The sequence below is a fragment of the Motacilla alba genome, chromosome 7 (genome assembly GCF_015832195.1).
Source record: "Motacilla alba alba isolate MOTALB_02 chromosome 7, Motacilla_alba_V1.0_pri, whole genome shotgun sequence".
NCBI classification, from domain to species: Eukaryota; Metazoa; Chordata; class Aves; order Passeriformes; family Motacillidae; genus Motacilla; species Motacilla alba.
The window spans coordinates 17,098,143-17,117,253 of NC_052022.1; the positions used below are offsets into that span (position 1 = coordinate 17,098,143).

The following is a 19,111-nucleotide window of genomic DNA, read 5'->3' on the forward strand; positions in this document are numbered from 1 at the left end:
TATAGAAGCAATGCTACAAATTGCATTCCCCACATTTCTCTGTGAAAAACAACAGCAAAGCTTTCAGTGTTTTAGGGTACAGTGTTTATCCTCTGTAACAATGTATCATATGGACAACCAAAAGAAAAATGCAGTATTTCTAGTTAGCTTCTAATCCTTCTAAGGGTTTAATATGGCAGTACACTGTTAGATAAAACACAATTCAGAGGTTCAAGCACTTAAAACAAATAGACAAAACCTTTTTTTTAATCAAGAAAAGACATATTTGAGGGCACACTACCTGGATGCTATGATTGCAGGAACTGGCACCTCCTTAGGACCAAATGCTTCAGAGTTAATAGTGTCTACAATAAACACTTTAACAGTAGGATTTTTAGCTCCAGCCTTCAAAGAAAATGTTTTAGGTTATTAAAACCAGGCTCTGAATACTTTAGATTGAGGAAAATCAAAACACTTTTTGCAGGAAAGTAGACAGGTTACAAAATACGAATTCAGTTGAGTATAATAGAGCAAATAGTAAGATCTAAGAGTGACACTGCAGCAATAGTACATGCTTAGTTTTCTATCATTTATATTTATATATATAAGGAAGAAAACCTTTTAAACATTTGAGTTTAGTGCCTTTCTCTACAGAAAATGTGCTTGGTGGTAACGATTGTTCTGTTTGCAGTGGGGGTCTCTGCAGCACACAGTACACTGACTTCAGCACAAAACTTCAGTTTATTCATATAATTGCAAGTGCTGTTTGACATCCCAACTGGGAAATGGTTGCTTAAACTGATTTCATGGTTGCTTCTTCACTGCATCCATTATCAGTTTTTTAATTCTTCTCCATGTGTGGTCTAAACCATCCAGTTTTACTTTAGAAGTGTCACCCAGATGACAGGTGAGCAAATTCTTAAAATGATCCCTTGCAATCATATGAACATGATAAGAGTCAGGAGAGCTCTCTAATACACACTGAAGAAATGCCAACCCAAAACCTTCTTGCCTTAGATCTGGCACTTGAAAGCAATTAAAATCCAAAGCCCCTTGAGATCAAAAAGCACCATGAAGTGTGCAAACAAAGCAAGGCCTTTATTTAAACATATATATATATATAAAAACCCTTAGTCTCATAATTTATTTACTATAATGAAAAATAACAACTGCATTATTTACAGACCAGAAGAGGAAAAGTGAATTGAAAAATATTAATGCACTTTTGCACATGCTTTTTGCCTACATGAGTAATTCCATTTATTTCACTGACATTATATAATTTTGCATGTACCTACAGCTTTTCAGAACTTAGACCAAGCTTGTTTTCTTTTATTTAAGTCACAGTAGATTTAACCATGGTAATACTTAAGGAATTAAGCACAGTTAATTTTCTCATTGTCATAACTCATTTCTCAACAGAAAGGAAGTAGAAAGAATGATAAGACATACCTTCGGGTATGGGATAGTTATTTTTCTAGGATACTGGTCCTCCCCAAAATATGAATATTCAATAACTGGTATGTCAGAATCATTAAATTGTACATATGCTAAATATCTTCCACTTGGAGACCACCACAGGGCATATTTTGTTGCTAGCATCTCCTCTGAAGAAAAAAAAATGTTTATTACTGTAATCTACCTTTCAATCTATTTTAGCACTCTACTCAAATCCAGACACATAAAGACAATTACACTAAATAAATAACATCAAACATCTCAAAATATGCACACAGATCCCACTTAATTCACTTGGGATTTTCCTGTGTGCATGTTTTATTTTTATTTTTTTTGGATGCACTGAAGTGCCACATTTTCCCTGAAATTAAAAGTTTAAATCTTAATTCCCAGCCTCTGCCTTTGCCTTAAAAGGAAGACAATTTTAGAGTTCTGATACAGTTTCAGTAACAAAGACTCAGGATTTTGGTTATGTGTTATGAATACAAAATTCATACATTGTACAGTAAATACAATATGGAAAAGAAGTAATCCTTAGGGCCGAAAAAAAAGAGTATCATCACAGACATTTTAAAATGGATTGTGAAAACCGGAACCAATCTAAACAAAGCATTTATCATGTTGCTGCCCTTCAAGATTTACTTACCTTCATAGACCCAGTCAGGAATCCCATTAAATATTTCATTCTGTTTTCCATCACTAGTTATTTTAACTGATGCTTCTCTAGGACTTTGTTTCAAATAGATATTATTCTGATATACATATACCTAAAGACAAGAAAGTTTTTTTAAGAGTACAGGCAGTAACAGGATTAGAGCAAGATCTTCTGCAGTCAATACTCCTACATTACACTAGTAAGACCTAATGAATACAAAATGGGAAATGGTACACGAAAAGCCCTTGTAGATTCTGCAAGAGCTGGTACCTCAGCAAATAAATTATACATTGCAGGCCAAATTCCATGTTCAGTAAAAATTCTAGAACAGATTTTAAATACTGCATCTGTAAATCTCCATTTTTAATTCATGTATTACACAGCATCAAAGGGAAAACAACTGGTTTTCAGGCCTTGAAACTGCATTTAATCTTATATAAAATTATGTTGGGCAATTCTGGAAAAAGACTGGTGAGCAAACTGAAACACATAATGTACCTGAGAACATGGATTATTCTTGTCTTGAGACACAGACAGTAAAATCTGAACAAGTTAAAACTGTTTTCTTTGTCATTCTTTCTGATGACCAAGATTAATAAACAGGCTTGTCAAAAATATGGCCTAATATAAAAAAATACAACAACTGAACAACCAAAGATCTTTTAACCATACAAAGTAAATTCATTCTAGGAGTTAATTATCTTTACTAACCAATTTGTGTCCAATGGGTGACCAGGATATATACTGAATTTTATGTGGAAGCTGATTTTCTGTTACAAAACCACTAAAAAAAGAAAAGAAGTTGAAATGGCTTTTCGTGCACAGTGCAAAAGGATCATTATACTGTACATTAATGAAAAAGTCACAAAGTCATTTTCTAACTGCTTATTGTTTCTCGAGCAATGCACAATTAAGGCAGGCAGAGACATGCACTTAACACGATGGTGTGCACCAGTGCTGGCAAAGGCTTAAACTTACTCCTTTGAAAACCTATTCAACAGCCTAAGGAGCCAACCTTATCTGCTTCTAAATGCTGCACAAGCACCTACAGTCATTTGCTGTAGCTGCAGTCTGCGTTACAGTCTCAGCAGGTTGTTGGGAAATGTGAACTCAGCATGCACTGAGGCAGGTGTGACAGCAGCATGTCCAGCACTTGTTGAGGATCCCAACTCAGATGCAGCACCTCTCTACTCACAGCAGCTTGCAGCAACTTCTTCCTGTCACCTTGAGCCAACAGTTGCCCAAGAATGATGCAGCTCAGTGCAGTCACTGTTGCTCAGAACTAAGCACATTTGGTCAAGCTGCTGCTTTCAGCATAAAAAGGTGACTGCAGAGGCAGATGGCCTCCTTTGGATTTGGTTTGGGCAATCTTGAGAAAGACACCAAATGCCATGGGAGGAGCTATAGACTTTTGAGGAATGAAGGCTGTTACAAGAGTTTTAGGGAAGCTGAAGATTAGACCAATGAGAAAAACAATGAATTAGTAGAAGGGAATGGAGACAAAAGAGAATGTTGAGTAGTGAAAGTTTTAGGGCATGAAACAGAAATAAATCCAGATGAAAAGAATGTATGATTTTTCCTAGAGAATATTTTTTTTTCTCAAGCAAACAAGTAACCTGACAGATTTAGGCAGAAGCAAAGCAAGTTGGTAGTCACATTACTACAGTTTTGGAGTGAATGCTTGCAAGCGCATCAGTACAGTGAATTCACCACAGCTCTCTGTAAGAAATACCAGGCCTTACCCATTTATAAGATCATAAATGTGATATGATGCTGTATAAGAGTATCTCCACAGCTGCATAAATGAAGCAAGAGAATATTATTAGCCTTGAAAAAGATAATCTAATTACAAATAATCAGCTCCCTCTTCACAGCCTATCCCTTTCTCAGGAAAGTACCAAGAAACATTTATCTATGGTAAACACAATTACAAAATACTAAGTAAAATTCAACATTACATTAAGAGGTATATTAAAATAATTACCTTTGAGTAATTGCTTTCCAGAGCTATGAAATATTGGTCTGATGACATCACATAATTTGAAGCATTAACTTGTTTCTGAAAAATTAAGAAGTAGATTAGATTCTAGTCTCACTCACTTTTAAACTGTAACTTGAACTACAACAGCACTTTTCTGCCTTTTATTAATGAAAAAGGTACATACCATTGTGCTGTTTGTCAGGATGGTGGTTGCATAATTAATTTCAACATTGTAAAGAATAATATCATCCTCTGCAGACTGGTGAAGATATTCATTATCTTCATAAACAAGATAAAATGCTTGTTACATTCACAGAAGATACTACACAACATATCTGTTTATCAACAAATTCACACCTCTTTCAAAGAACAGGTTTTAAGCAAATATCTTTTGGCATCTACATAAAAAATGTTTTTCTTCTAATGATGCTAAGGTACAGAGTTATCAAGAAACTGTCTTTAGGGTTCTTGAGTACATTCTCAAGATAATACACTGCACAGAGGATCAACTACTTAACTTTACAAGTAAATGCCAGATTTTATTCTCATGTCTGATCAAGAATGCCAGTGACAGACCCATTAGAAAGTCAGTATCAAAGTGTAAATGTTTTCAAGAAAAATACCTTTGCTTATCATTTCACCAGAACATTCTCATTTGTATATTCGGCAGATAAAAGCAGAACCACACAAGTGACACTGCATGATTCTGCCCTTACTCACGAGTCCTACAAAATAAGGGTGAGTGGGCTTCATTAAAAATAGAATTTAACCCTGCCTTTGCTCAAGAACTGAGCTATAGTTTGGTGGAGAATAAAGATCAGAATTTAAGTTTCAGATTATTATTTTCACTTCTATAAACAGAGAGAATGAATTACATATTTGGTGTAGCTAGAAAACAAGACTAAAAGTTAAATAGGAGCCTGAAACATTGTGAAGATGTTCATTTTTAGGAAATTAGATCACCCTTGGATCTTCTGAGCACTCTTGTGTGATTTTTGTAACAGTATTTGTGTTTAAAATCATCCTTAGGAAAAGATATACAATTTTAACTCCTTGTTTCAGAAGAGAAGCAGACATATGGAATGCTGTAGGCATGACTATCTATGGAATCTATGGCATGACTTCTGCGTGAGTTTTGTGACTGTTAAAAGGAAAGATAAGTCTAAGTGAGAAAGCTATAAAGATAGAAGAAGAATATTAGGTTTAGGTGATATGCTGCCTAAATTCTTCAGACATTCAGACAGAATTTTAACAACAGCGACCTGATTTTTAAATCATACAAGTGATATCTACATACTTTAAACTGCTCATTGTGAAATTGAACCACTGCAAGCAATGTCTCATAAGGCTTTACTTCAGTTTTAAAACTGTGGGCTAAAACTAGCTTGGTGAGACTCCATGTGAATGGGCACTATGCTTCTTGCTACTGGCAGAGAACAGTGCTTGAGGCAGCACAGAGATGGGAGTACTACGTGTGCTAGAATGTAATCAGGCTGGCTGCAGTCTCCCTGGGCCGTGCAATTCAATGATACAAGAGCAGCACTTCAGCCACACACAGACACATTTATATCAGCAGCAATTAACTTCATGTCTCCACCTTAAGGAACTTAGAAAGTCAGCTTTATTTTCTATGCAATATCCTGGAACTCAGGCATTTCAGCAGTGTCAGCACTTCCTTAAATGAAACTAGATCAGCTCATTGCAGAGCCAGGTACTACTGAAAACAAAGAACAGAGCCTGTAAGACAGACTACCTCAATCATTACAAGTGGTAAATGAAAAAGTGCTGTGAAAAGCATGAAAGGAAGATTGCTTAAGGGATGACTGACACATTGACAAATTTCTTTCACTTGCTGCAATGAATATGACAGTAAAAGAAATACAACACTGAAGGCCTCTGTAAAATTATGGTTTATACTTGACTCAGACATGTCTGTTGAAACATCAAATACCTGGATTTTCTAGAATGACTGACAGAACAGTAAATTTCAACCATAAGTTTTGACTAACACATTGTTTAATTTCATAGTTAGCATTCATTCAAAGTAAAACTGGAAGGAAAATACATTTCTCAGTCTGTGTAAACCAGTCTGGAAATACATATTAGAAAGGCTTATCTATGTTTGAGCAAAAGTTTTACTTACCTGACACCCAGTATGGAAAAAATGTTTTATATTGGAAGTTTCCATTCAAATAATCCTCCAAGGTAAGAGCTCTAGGACCATCATCTGTGTTGACAACTAAGCATAAGACAAAAATTTTCTGTTAATGACAAGAAGGAAAAAATTTATTAGTCCAGTGTTTTGTTTTTTCTGCATTTAGTGCCATGCAACAGTGAGGGTACTATAATCCTGGAGAAATGCAAATCATAGGTACAGCAGAAAGGAAAGTTCACTGTTTTGCTAAGTTCCTTCTGATAAGTCCTGAAAGACTCATCTTTGGGAATGCAAAATTAACTAGACAAACTAATTTATTTCAACCATTTATTCACACAGACACATTTACCGGAAGACTTGTGAGTCCAAAAAGGCTTTTTCCACACAAAATACAAATTAAAGGTTGGTCATTAAAGGTTGTTTTTAATTTTTTTTTTTCAAGCATGGGTTTAATGAACTTGTAGAGGCAACTATTTCAATCAGGACCTTCACACGTTCAGCAAATGGTCAAACAACAGGATGCAAACCCTAACTTCCAAATTTTGTACATGCCTCATTAACCATTGTTAGAGGATGGCTTGCAAGATAATCACTATCCACATATATTTCTTAGTAGTCACATGAAAAACATTGATGAAGGAATGCAGGTAAAAATAATGCTGAAAATTAATGAATGAGTGAACCAAAACTTGAACTTTTATTTAATGCTGCAAAAGAAAATTGAAAATGATTCTTGAAAGAAGACAGGTACTCAAATATTTGATTTCTAAGCAGGTCAGATAACTGTATTAAAATAATGCAAGTGGAGGCTGGTTTTCTGGATCTTGTCTGGCTATATTTTTTCCCAAAGCTAAACAGCTTAAGCTAGGGCAGATTTTAAAAGAAAATTCAAGGTCAATCAACTGGATAAGAAGAGGATTATGCTATGCAGTTCCTGTGTAGAACCTATGCAATTCACAAGAGCGAGAGTAATCAAAATATTTAATTCTCAAAAGTCACAGGAACTGTTCTGATAAAGGCCAGTTTTTAAAGTTCAATGGCATAATAATGGCAGCTTTCAGGTCCAGGCATTCTGGACACTATGCTTTCTCCTTTAAAATCAAAGGGACTTCTGCCAGGGTTTTCAGAGGTAGTAAAATGTCACACTGCAGCTTAGTAGATCTTTGCCACTTTCCCTGTTTGTTTCTTCAGTGCTCTCAGATGACAGTCAGATAATCAAGATGACTCGTTGCTCTCAGGTTTCATATCATGCTCCATCACTTGCTCATTAGTTGCCCCCTCTCTTAAGATCACACTGACTTCCTGGGAAATGTTTCTTCATATTGCCTTCTATGGCACTTTGTAATGATAACACATATTTTCTTCTGCTAAGTGACTATTATTTACTGTAGAATACACATGTCAGGTTGACTGTTGACACAAGCCTTGTCCGCACTAATGCAGAAGAAAGCTGTCACAAGGAATAAAACTGAATGCCAATCCAGAGGCAAAAACCTGTCCCTATAAACTCTGAGCTAGCAATATATCCAGAAAATATCCCAAGAAGTTCAACAAAAAGTTAATCCCTCTTGCTAATACTATGACTGCATATTACAGATCTTTGATACACTAATGATAAACAGAAGATGGCAGACTTAAAAAAATGCTCAGAAGATAATTCCAAAGAATCCATTTCTAGTAATGTTGAATGATGATTACTTATCACTATCTCTCAGTTGAAATTCTCTAAGTGAACAAGCTTATTAGCAAAAGAAATCAAGATCTATTTCCAAGGTTGTTTGTGCAGAAAGCTTAAAATTTGCAGTACTTTTTGATACCTTAATCTGGTAAAATTACCTGGTTCCTTCTCTCATCTTAAGAGACAAGCAATGTCGCAAACTTCTCATCACTGGTGTAATTTTCACAGCTCTAATTCAAACCTTCCCTGTGTTAGCTATTTCACCCTTACATCATATTCCATGAGGATTTATTATGACTGCTGATTTTCAAAATGTGCCCACTAAGATCTGAACTTCTACCACTGTACTGCAAAAAATTTGAAAACAACTATTTCTCACTTGAGTATTTACAATTTTGAATGCTTGTTTTTAGGCAGCAGCTTTGTTTGTATTACCAGAATTATTCAGTTTCAAAGACTTGATATGGGTAAACCAACACAATCATTTATATCTCAAAGCTCTCCTGGCTTATGGCTTATTCCAAATGTTTTAATGTGCATCCTTTTAAATTGTGTCTAGTCTTGCCAAATTAGAGTAAGTATATATAATAATCAGAAGGTATTGTTGTTTCTATATATGGTTATTTTTATATTTATATATATGTATTTCATATGTATTTAACATATATGTATTTTTATAAGTATTTTATGTAGCATCCACTGCTAAACATCAAGTAGAGGATGTGAAAAAGGAAAACTGGTTAGCATGGTGTTATTGTCTGCTTCTGGACTAGAATTTCTATTCTCATCTCTGTGGACTGATGCTGAATAACTGAAGCACAAGCTCCTCCAACATGAGGAAACACAAAACTCAATTTAGCACCAGAAATTAATTCCAATACTCCTGACCCCGCTCCAAAACTTTGGTCACAGTCAGCATCAACTCACATCAACTGAACCTGCTTTTCCACTTTTGGATTTGGCTGAGGTGTTGCAGAGAACACGACCTCTTAGGAAGAAACTGGCTGCCCACCATGTTGTGGCTGAGCAGTAAGCTCTACGACCTCACCTGTGAAATCAGAGAAACAGGGCTTGGGCCTCAGGCCTAGGCCAAGAGTACACAGGGAACAGAAACTTTGACAGACATGACTTTGGACATTCATTAAAAATAGCAGAAGAGATTAAATCAAAGCCTAAGCAATACACACAGTCAATTGTAACTCTGCCTGTGGTCCGCTATTGCTTCTCAACTGCAGACAGGTATTTTCTTTCTTTATGCTGCAGAAGAAGAGGACTAGTACACAGTGTACAAGTGAAAAGCTCCTTTCTGAACCATTTGGAGTTGCAGTATCATAGCTGGGTTATCGCTGTCAGGTAAATACCACCATACGTTCCTAACTCAAAGATGTGTCAAAAAACAGTCAGTGATTTCTTAGGCATGGATGCCATTCGCTACACTGATATTGCCCACCTTGCTCTTCTGAGCCCCACAGAAACTGTCTAATACTTGCATTTGCAAATATTTCCCTCTTAATATCCTCTAAAAAAATTATTTTCCCATTAACTTTTGAGAATTTTTTACATTTTTATACACTTGCATGAGTAAATCAAAACCACCTACAACATTTTGAGAAGTCTGAAGAACATGGAATGACTAAAACTTAGCAGACAAAACCAGAACTAAATGCTCCTTCCATTTTTCTTTGCAGATTTCTTAAGTAGAAATTTATTTGGTCTGTGTCTATACATTTCTCATCTGCAATTAATTGTCCTTCTAGATTGCCACATCCTTTCAATTGAGCAGTGGTAAAGCCGGAATGTACAAACAACATTCCAGCTGTGTAGCCATTTCCTGCCTGTCTCCAGCTCGCAAAATTTGTAACTGCAAAATTAATTTATATTTCTTCTATTTACAACTGATCAGTAGACCACTTAGAAATCAAAAAGGTTAAGGCATTTGAACAGGTAACTGCAGCACTTGCAGTTCCAGCTGAGAATAAGAAGGCGTAATCCAACACATCCAACATAACTGCGTGTTGGACGTAACTGTGTGTTCTTCAGTTGTCTAAAATGCTCCTGCAAAAGTATCCCGTGAAGATAATTTCTTTATCATCCTACTGGATCTAAATATGATGTTTGGTATGACTAGTTATCAAGTCACTATTCCAAGAGACACTACAAGAATTTTCCATAATTGCTGAGGTACTGAAGAGGCCAGAGAGCTGTATTTGACAACAAAAACCACACATTCATTTTTCCCTACAGTACCTTCCATCATCTTGATCAACTTCTTCAGGCTGCCAAAGTGATCCTTGGTCTCCAACCTCTTTGTTCCCTCACTAATATTTTTAAAATTTAAATCTCATAAAAATATTCTGCCTTCCCTGTCAAAAAACACAGATCTGATGGGAGTGAGTCTGACTTGATACCATGCAAGTACCTTGTAGTGAAAGCTCAGATTTGACCATGCTTAGCTAGACAAAAAATCTGGCACCCCACTATTGACAGTAAAAGTCAAACCTGTCATTCTGAGGCGCAATCTCTTCCAGCACTGCATAATATATGCGCATATCTACATCTATCTATAGATATATATAACTGATATACATCTATCCTCATATTAAAATGCTGCATAACAAAATCATCCCTAACTGCTTCAGAAACCTTCAACCCTTCTCTCAACAACCCAGGATAAACATTAGTCACTGAAATATCAGATACGAAAGAGATTTCACCTTTTACAAAACCTGCATATTAACTGCAGGACTTAACTTTCACAAGACTTAAGCAGATGGTTGATTTTATAACATTTAGTTGTAAATACAAAACTGTTTCTCCATCTCAAACCCCCTGCCCACACACATAAAAAAGAATATTAACAGAAAAAATATCCTTTAAATAGATCGTGTTACTGGAACATAAGCCTTTTATTAATATTTTAATTATTTCAGAGGCATTCAAGTAATCTGCTATAGTGCTAAGGTCATGTAAGTACTTCTACTGCCGTTACTATCTTGTCATAGAAAACAATACCCACCAAGTCAGTGCCACTCATGTTCAAATTTCAAAACTCATTTCAAGCTTCACCACAGCACTCAGCAGACCACACTGGGTTGATTTACCTACAGCTGGCATTATAATACTAGAGCAAACTATCAATCCCTATTTTATTCAATGCTGACTTTAATTTTCAAATGCATGCTTGAATATATTCACAAGTAATTTATCATACCCCATCTACAAAAAAGAAAGAAGTTTAACTTGTAATTGGATACAGAACTTCTGTAATTATTACACAAGTATTTAAAACCAAATGCAAGTTCACCAAGCTAATGAAAATTACTAACAGTTTGGGAAAGTGTCCGAACCCCCAAAACAGAAAAACAATATGAGAAGATCTGAGAGTTATTTTTGCAGCATTGACTAAGAACATTACATATCATGCACAATGAAGTTAATTCAGGTGATTTTCACTTCAAGGAGTTCCTTGTTTCAACATCTGCTGGCATTTCAATTCTACCTTCAGGATATTTCAGCTGTCAGTACATTTCTGTAAAGTGATAAAGCCATAACAATTCTGACAGGACAATCCTGAACATGATTTGACAAACTTTTGTGAACTTCAGAAGCCACAATAGCCAAAGATACTGCATTTTACACTACATTAGATTAGAAATACCTTACCTCTTGATGGAAGCAGTATAATACACATAAGTAATAAGGAAAGCAAAAGGCATATAACCACACCAAATATGATTTTTAGCCGGGTCTGCAGAAGAGAAACAAACAACAATTACATTTTTAATATTGTCTGAAGTTTGTTTCCATGACTGGTAAAAAATGAAATCCTCCTTCTCTCTAACTGCTGTAATCAGTCCTAGCAACAAGCAAAAAACGTCCCTGCCGTACACATGAAAAGACTTCCCTTTCCTTCTTTAAAGCAAGAATTTTCATATCAGAGTCTGCCTTGTCTAACAGCTGACAGTTTAAAACAAAGGATGTAAATACTACCAAAAGTTGAATTCAGGAGCATACAGACCTTCATTTTCCTGTCGTGTTCTAAAAGAAAGTAAATTCTCTCTTCTGGGTGTTGGTCAGTAGATCTAGGAGAGGAGTTCGAAAAGGCAGTGTCTGTTTTCACAGTTGGAGGCCAAACCTCTGGCAGACTTTTTTTTCCTACATACTTTTGGAAACTGTGCCAAATTTCAAAGGCTTTCCATAAAATTGAAACCACACTTTTGGGGAAGTTCTTGGACAAGAAACGGACAGTGGGAGGCCATTGGGGTGGTGATTATGTACTTCCCATCAATGTGAGCTGTAACCAACATCTGCTTACACTAACTTGAGGTTTTATGACTCATCAGATATTTGACATGCACTGTTTTTCTCTGAAAAGTATCTACTGTGTTTTTTGGCACTCCCCACATTCTCAGGACGTAGTCATGACCGTGCTTCTACTCTCTACAGAGAAATTACAAGAAAATCCCATAGCTTTATTGCTTATGTGGAATTCACATATGTTTACTTTTAGAAATAATAAATGATGGCACAAGAATGCAAAACAAGCAGCAGAAACAGTACTGTTTAATGTCTTCCACATGTGAGGAGAATTGCTGTTTTCCCCTGAAAACGATGCACATCTATAGGCTACGTAGGAGAGCTTACAGCAGTAAATACATACAAGCCCAGCGGAAATTCTGAAATAGTTCTCCAACCGCCAATTACACCTATTTTATTTAGCCCACTGAAATGAGGTCAGCCGAAAACTGGGAAAACTCTGGAGACCGCAGTGTCAGGTTACATAATCCATCCCTCAGGAGAGCGGAGAGAGGCTGGAAAAGGGAAGAACAAGCCCGCCGTGCCCGGCCTCCGACGCTACCCACACGCCGCGGCGGCCGCGGACCCCGGCCCGGCCCGGCCTGAGGGAGCCGGCCCCGCCCCGCGGCAGCGCTCCCGCCAGCGCCCGGCACCGCGCCCCCTGGCGGCACGGCGCGCACACGCACCGGCACGGGGACCGGCACGGGGACAGGGACACACACGGGGAGAGAGACACGCACGGGGACAGGGACACACACACGGGGAGAGAGACACGCACGGGGACAGGGACACACACACGGGGAGAGAGACACGCACGGGGACAGGGACAGACACGGGGAGAGAGACACGCACGGGGACAGGGACACACACGAGGAGAGAGACACGCAGGGGGACAGAGACAGACACGGGGAGAGAGAGACGCACGGGGATAGGGACACACACGGGGAGAGAGACACGCACGGGCACATGGGCACACACGAGGAGAGAGACACGCACAGGGACATGGACACACACGGGGACAGGGAAACACACACGGGGACATGGACACACACGGAGACAAGGACACGCACGGGGACATGGGCACACACGGGGACAAGGACACGCACGGGGACATGGGCACACACGGGGAGAGAGACACGCACGGGGATATGGACACTCACGGGGACAGGGACATACACAGGGATAGCAACACGCACGAGGACAGGGACACACGCACAGGGACAGGTACACACACAGACACGCTGACAGGTGGATACAGACAATCCATACACATACACATGGGCATCCACACAATACAGACACACACAGGGACACAGACACACACACAGACATACACACGTACACATATATATAGACATGCACAGAGACACATATACATGTATACATGTACACACACACACGTGGGAAATGTCACCTGCCAAAGAAGGCCACAATCTGATAGAATATTCACATAAAACTTAGGGCTAGTGACTGGAAGTTGCAGGTTGGGCTGAAGTGTGTTCATTTAGCATGCAGAGTCTGATGACTCACCTCACCTTTCTCCCTGCTGGGACAGAGTTCATTTTCTTCTGAGGAAAGGAGTCTGCAATGGTGGTGCCTCTGTGTGAAAGTCAGGCACTGGCACCGATTTTTCACAGGAGGTTAACAAGGACCAAGTACCCAGATCTTACCGAAATTCAGTAGTTGATGGGTTTACCAAATCCTCTGGCTTCTCTGAAAATTGAAAATCCAGTAGATGAGATAGGCTTTCTGTTACACCAAATTTTCCAGCAGAACTTGGGCTAACGATAAAGAATTTATTACAGAGTATCACAAAGAAAAAACATCTAATACATTACCCCTCAAGTGGCCAAGTTACTACCTTAGCTTAACAGTGTGGGCTGGAATTTGAATCCTAACTGTTACATCAGCCTTGGTGAGGCAGAACTGATCTGGGCAATATTTTGGCAATATTCATTGCATTAGACTTGGAGAGAGAATTTTTGAAAATATTCAGCTTTATCATGTGGAAAAAACAATGATATGAAACATGCCTCATTTTTTTCATAAAAATTCAGTTCCCCTCTCTCTGCAGTTCTTGTCACAGCAATAAATTACAAGTTAGAAAAGATGAGGTTTCTGAATAAGATCCATGTTGGTGGTGTAAGACACGCAGGTCAAAAAGGCTGAGAAGGCTAAAATACATTGTTTATGTATATATTTGTTTATACAATGTTTGTATATACATTTTCTGGGTATACATTGTTCATGTACATTGTTTGTTATGCTAAAATACAATGTCTAATAAGGGCAGAACTCAGCTCAAAACCAGTAGTTTTCCTAACAAGATAAAACTGCAGCTACTCAAAATTTCCATAACAGAAAAGAATTGTGACAAAAAAAAATTCCCCTTGTAACTCATGCTTCATATTCATATTTCCAAACTGCTACTTATTTCCTAGCATTCCATAATTAATGCTGTTTGTATTTTCAATAACATGGTTCAGAGAAATACATTTTTTTCCTACCAACATTGGTTATTTCTGACAACCAGAACATCACAAAATTGCAAATGTAGGTTTTTGATCAGGCTAGTTTTCCATTCCAAATATGCAGCTTCTTCTAATGAATGCATACTTAGAGAATGCTCCAAAGGAAATGATTCAATCTCACATGATCTAAAAGGCTTTACAAAATGACTTTATGCTGCATACCATGTATTTGTCTACTTCAGGAATCAAATTATTTAGGCATGAGTTTAAATAAGATTCACAATAGCTGCAGATTAGAAGAAAAAAATTACCTGTCAGAGAAGGACATATACAAGCTTTGTAGAACTGCTGCTAATTCCTGAACTCCCTTCTCTGGACTGTTTAGACTAGTACCAGTGAAGAAGCAAACAGCAATTCTTTCAACAGCCAAACTCTTCCTAACTTCTGCAACATAAGGAACCCATAATGTAAGAGAAAGAAAAGTGTAAGAAAGGCAGAAAGAGAGTAAGTTTCTTGGAGAAATGGACAAATTATGGAACAGAAAACATACTCAGTTTGGCCAGCAGCTATCCAGCCAGTTATGCAACTACTCGAAGGTCACTGAAATATTTACTCTTTGCACGTGAGGAAATGCAGATTTACAGATGTAGGTTGTGCATGACATTAGACCAAAGGGAGACACAGCAATGAACACACAACTGAGGTGGATCCAGTTCTTAAGCAGCCACACATACAGCTAGACAAAACCCAATGACTTTCTTCTTTCCACATTTGTGAACTAATAAAAGCTGTAAGTAGTAAATACAATCAGGATTTGTCACACTCCCTAGAGGATGTTGGGTCCCTAAAGGCAATAAATGCAGAGCTAAGCAGAAGATAAAATACAGCAATTTAGCTTGTTTTTTACAAATTCAGACTTCCTGGATGGGCAATATGGATGTGTTTTACAACCCCATTCAGAGAAAATAACTTGACTGGAAATTCGTTACCCTACACACCAGCAGGATTAATTTGAGGTTCATTATGCATTATCCTGAAGTGAGATTGTGCAAACACTATTTAAGCTTTGGTGACAATGTGGCAGTCACGCTAGGAAATGGGAGTGTAACAACAGCACCCTGGTGAACTACAAGAAGCCCAGTTATGTTTGTCACACAGGTCTGTAGCACATATGCAGAAATTCATCTGCAAATACTTTTGTTGCTTCAGTAAAGGGAAGTATAAAAAGCTCAGATTTCAGAAAATCTACTTTTTTTTTCAGAAAATCTACTTATTTGATTGAAGACCCAGCAGAAATGTATGACATGATGTAGTATTTTTACCAGTGTTTTACACTTATTTAAAAGTGCTGAATAAATGAATTCAGATACTTGAAAATGCTATGTACAGTGTATTATATTGCATTTATTTACCTGAAACAACTCATTAATAAAGAAATCCAGAGATGACCCAGATGATGAATGATACCTGGATGATTTCCCAAGAGACTATTCTACTAGTTAATTCAGTTACTGTTGTACTTCCTTCCACTCTCCAATATCTTACTTGCAAAGGGTGGGGGGGGAGAAATCTGTCCATGAGATAAATATGGAGAAACATAATGCTATTTTTACAGTCAGAATACTACCACCTTTTAAATTTAGAAGCTATGGTATTATTACTGTCTAAATACTTCCAGTAGAAGAGAATTAACAGTATCACAGTTGGTAAACGTTAGTTATAGCAATTTATTGGAAAAAATACACACCTCCTTATGTAGCTCAGCTAACAATCCCATGAAACTGACACACAGAGAGTCACTTTGGCAATGTGCTTCTTGGACACTAAAATAATAAATTTCAGGTTAGGGGCTTGATTTCTTGAAATGTCTTCTAAGGGAAACCTAATTTTAGTCTGTCAAAGCATATGAGCTTTCAGCTATATTTATGAAGGAAGCAATTCAGTCATGAAAACACTGACGTAGCAACAGTGATTCAGAAATAATGGGTGACATCTTTATGTGGCTCCTCTTTTGAGATATTTTATCTTAAAAATGGTAATAGCAGGAAGAAAATAATGAGCATGGAATATCTTAGGGTTTCTTTTCAATGTTCTGGGATTAACAACAGGTCATCTAACACACTTTTGACAGTGTTGTCATCTTGTAGTGAAAAAAGACAGGAGTTTGTTCCATAAATACATATGACTGCAATGCATTTTCAATCTTTGTCCAGGAGTACAAATCTGAGTGCAGATAGCAGCTATGTGACTTTGTCCTTCTCCTTTCTTGTTTCACTTTTTGTTTTCAAGACAGTTTCCTCATGTCCACAAGCTTTCGCAGTGCTTAGGTGAAAGTGCTTCACAGTATTCTCTATGGGACACAGGAGCTTCTGATCAACAGAGAGAAGTTGAAAAGGGCTTTTATTTTCATTCCAAATCCTTAATCTTCATCACTTGAAGGAAAATGTGCTGCGTAATCAAAACTAGGAAACCTTATGGGCAGGTCTCCCCATTTCTTAAAAATATTGTTTGTTGTTTTCTTGTCTGCAAACACAACCACAAAATTTCTGATCTTTAGACAAGGCAGGTCAAGACCTCGGTGAACCATCATATTTCCCCAAGCCTGAAAGTAGAAGGAAATTGTATTTCAGATAAAATAAGACAAGATCATTAGACAGAAACAAATTCAGACAACAAGAGGAGTATGAAAATAAGATGTTCCTCACTTGTCCACAGTCTTTGCATATAATTTCCCCATTTGTCTGGTAATCAGCATGCTTATCTTGCAGTGTTTTATTTTCTCTTGTATGATAAAGATTTCTGAAAAACAGACAGCACCCATCAGAATCCATTGGTCATTCCATGCAACATACAGACATATATAAACAGTGACTAAGATTGTTGAAATCAGATATGAAACCTAAAAAGTCACAGACTGTCTGACTGTTTGAGAAAATGCAAGGTCATGCTTCATACTCCTAAGTAATGATGAAATACACGTGTCCCTTTTCATTGCATTTCAGGAGCTGCATCCTCCCTCTTATACTTCAAAGTTGCATCAGCAGGCTCTTGTTCTAATAACAGACAGATCTAGCTTGTTTTTTCAGGTGCCATGGAACTGTCAGTGAAATAATACCTGAAAATTAAAGGTTTTCTTTTTATTCCCTGTAGTTTAACCTTAACCCTTAACAGAATCATTTGGCTCTGACTACCCAGACCTGCAGAGTATGTGTACGATCTTGAATCATTTATTTAGGGAGTACTTGATCCTGAAGGTTAGTATTAGCCTGTGCAGAATGGAATACATACCATACTACATAGTAAGTGACCTAGTTAATAGTACCACAGAAGCTGTATCTTTTTTTTTTTTTTAAGTCTTAAACTCGATTCATCTTGAAATCAGGAATAAGAAGAAACATTTTGTTCAAGCTTCTTAACTCCTCAACTCCATAGAGCCTACGACCCAACAATATTGGAATAATCTATTTTTTTCTCACAGGGCCTAGAGGGTTACAGGCCCTGTTACAGCCTCGATGAAAAGAAAATCTGTTTCTGCCTGAAAGAGATAAAGTAGTTCATAAATACTTACTGGAAATCTTTTTTCACACTGACATGATGCATGTCTTCAATAACTTGTATGTCTTCTCCTGAACATATCGGCTTGGAGCAATTTTTGCATAAGAATTTTATTAGTGAAGGATTTTTCTTGTATGTCTTGCGCTGATCTCTCATCACCTTCATTTGTTTTTCCACTATACTTTGCAACTGGAAACTCTGAATCTAGAAACAGATCAGTAGGAGCACTGTAACATTCTGCTGGAATGACAGTTATAGCTTTCTTTCTCAGTTATTTTACTGAGTTCACTGTCAACATGACTTCTAGTCAATTTTCCCTTGCTTGTGTGTTTTCCCCTTACCAATAGAAAGCCAGACTTTTCCAAAGGACAAGAAAACAGATTATAAAACAAATATTGGCAAAAGAATACAAAGCCATATGTAGTAACTAGTATTATTTCAAGTTTTTCTCCTCTAAGTAGATTTCAAATAGAAAGTATTCCATACAATATAAATCAGTATTCTTTAAAGGGAAAGTGCAGAGTTGCAGTGAATACCTTATTTAAATACTCTTCCTGTGGCATCTTCTGGACACGCTGAATGGCCTTATACATCATTTTCTCACGAAAAATATTAACATTTTCACGTTCAACAGCCCCTGAGCCATTTGAAGCCACAAGAGCATAGGTGCTTTCATCAGCTCGAGCTCTACCACGAGCCTACAATTTGCAAGGAACACAAAAATAAACACCACAATACTTCTGTTACATCACACAACAATTTTTCCTAGTTTTGTAATGGAAGACGTGCACTATTCCGTATACGCTATCCCCAAAGTGCAGTTTTTTCCATTCAACTCAGACAGACAAAGAATCAGTGAATAACACATACTATTTCTGCAGCA

The 19,111-nt window shown here is 37.4% G+C and overlaps 2 protein-coding genes across 3 annotated transcripts in view; both read right to left on the reverse strand.

Moving 5' to 3' along the window:
• The window catches only part of LOC119703448 (prolyl endopeptidase FAP-like), a 39,896-nt gene extending 27,055 nt beyond the window's left edge, over positions 1-12,841 (reverse strand). Inside the window, exons 1-11 of the mRNA XM_038143364.1 lie at positions 12,567-12,841; positions 11,925-11,988; positions 11,570-11,654; positions 6,217-6,312; positions 4,258-4,352; positions 4,077-4,151; positions 3,835-3,887; positions 2,804-2,876; positions 2,084-2,204; positions 1,432-1,586; positions 281-384 (exon numbers count right to left, since the gene is read on the reverse strand). Coding sequence (XP_037999292.1) covers positions 281-384; positions 1,432-1,586; positions 2,084-2,204; positions 2,804-2,876; positions 3,835-3,887; positions 4,077-4,151; positions 4,258-4,352; positions 6,217-6,312; positions 11,570-11,654; positions 11,925-11,930 — 863 coding nt within the window. The 5' untranslated portion in view covers positions 11,931-11,988; positions 12,567-12,841. The remainder of the gene's footprint in view (positions 1-280; positions 385-1,431; positions 1,587-2,083; positions 2,205-2,803; positions 2,877-3,834; positions 3,888-4,076; positions 4,152-4,257; positions 4,353-6,216; positions 6,313-11,569; positions 11,655-11,924; positions 11,989-12,566) is intronic.
• A 1,249-nt stretch (positions 12,842-14,090) lies between these two features.
• The window catches only part of IFIH1 (interferon induced with helicase C domain 1), a 28,588-nt gene continuing 23,567 nt past the window's right edge, over positions 14,091-19,111 (reverse strand). Inside the window, exons 13-16 of one of the 2 annotated variants that reach the window (XM_038143083.1) lie at positions 18,765-18,926; positions 18,242-18,432; positions 17,379-17,472; positions 14,091-17,275 (exon numbers count right to left, since the gene is read on the reverse strand). In XM_038143083.1, coding sequence (XP_037999011.1) covers positions 17,093-17,275; positions 17,379-17,472; positions 18,242-18,432; positions 18,765-18,926 — 630 coding nt within the window. In that variant the 3' untranslated portion in view covers positions 14,091-17,092. The remainder of the gene's footprint in view (positions 17,276-17,378; positions 17,473-18,241; positions 18,433-18,764; positions 18,927-19,111) is intronic. The other variant, XM_038143084.1, reaches the window with a different exon arrangement.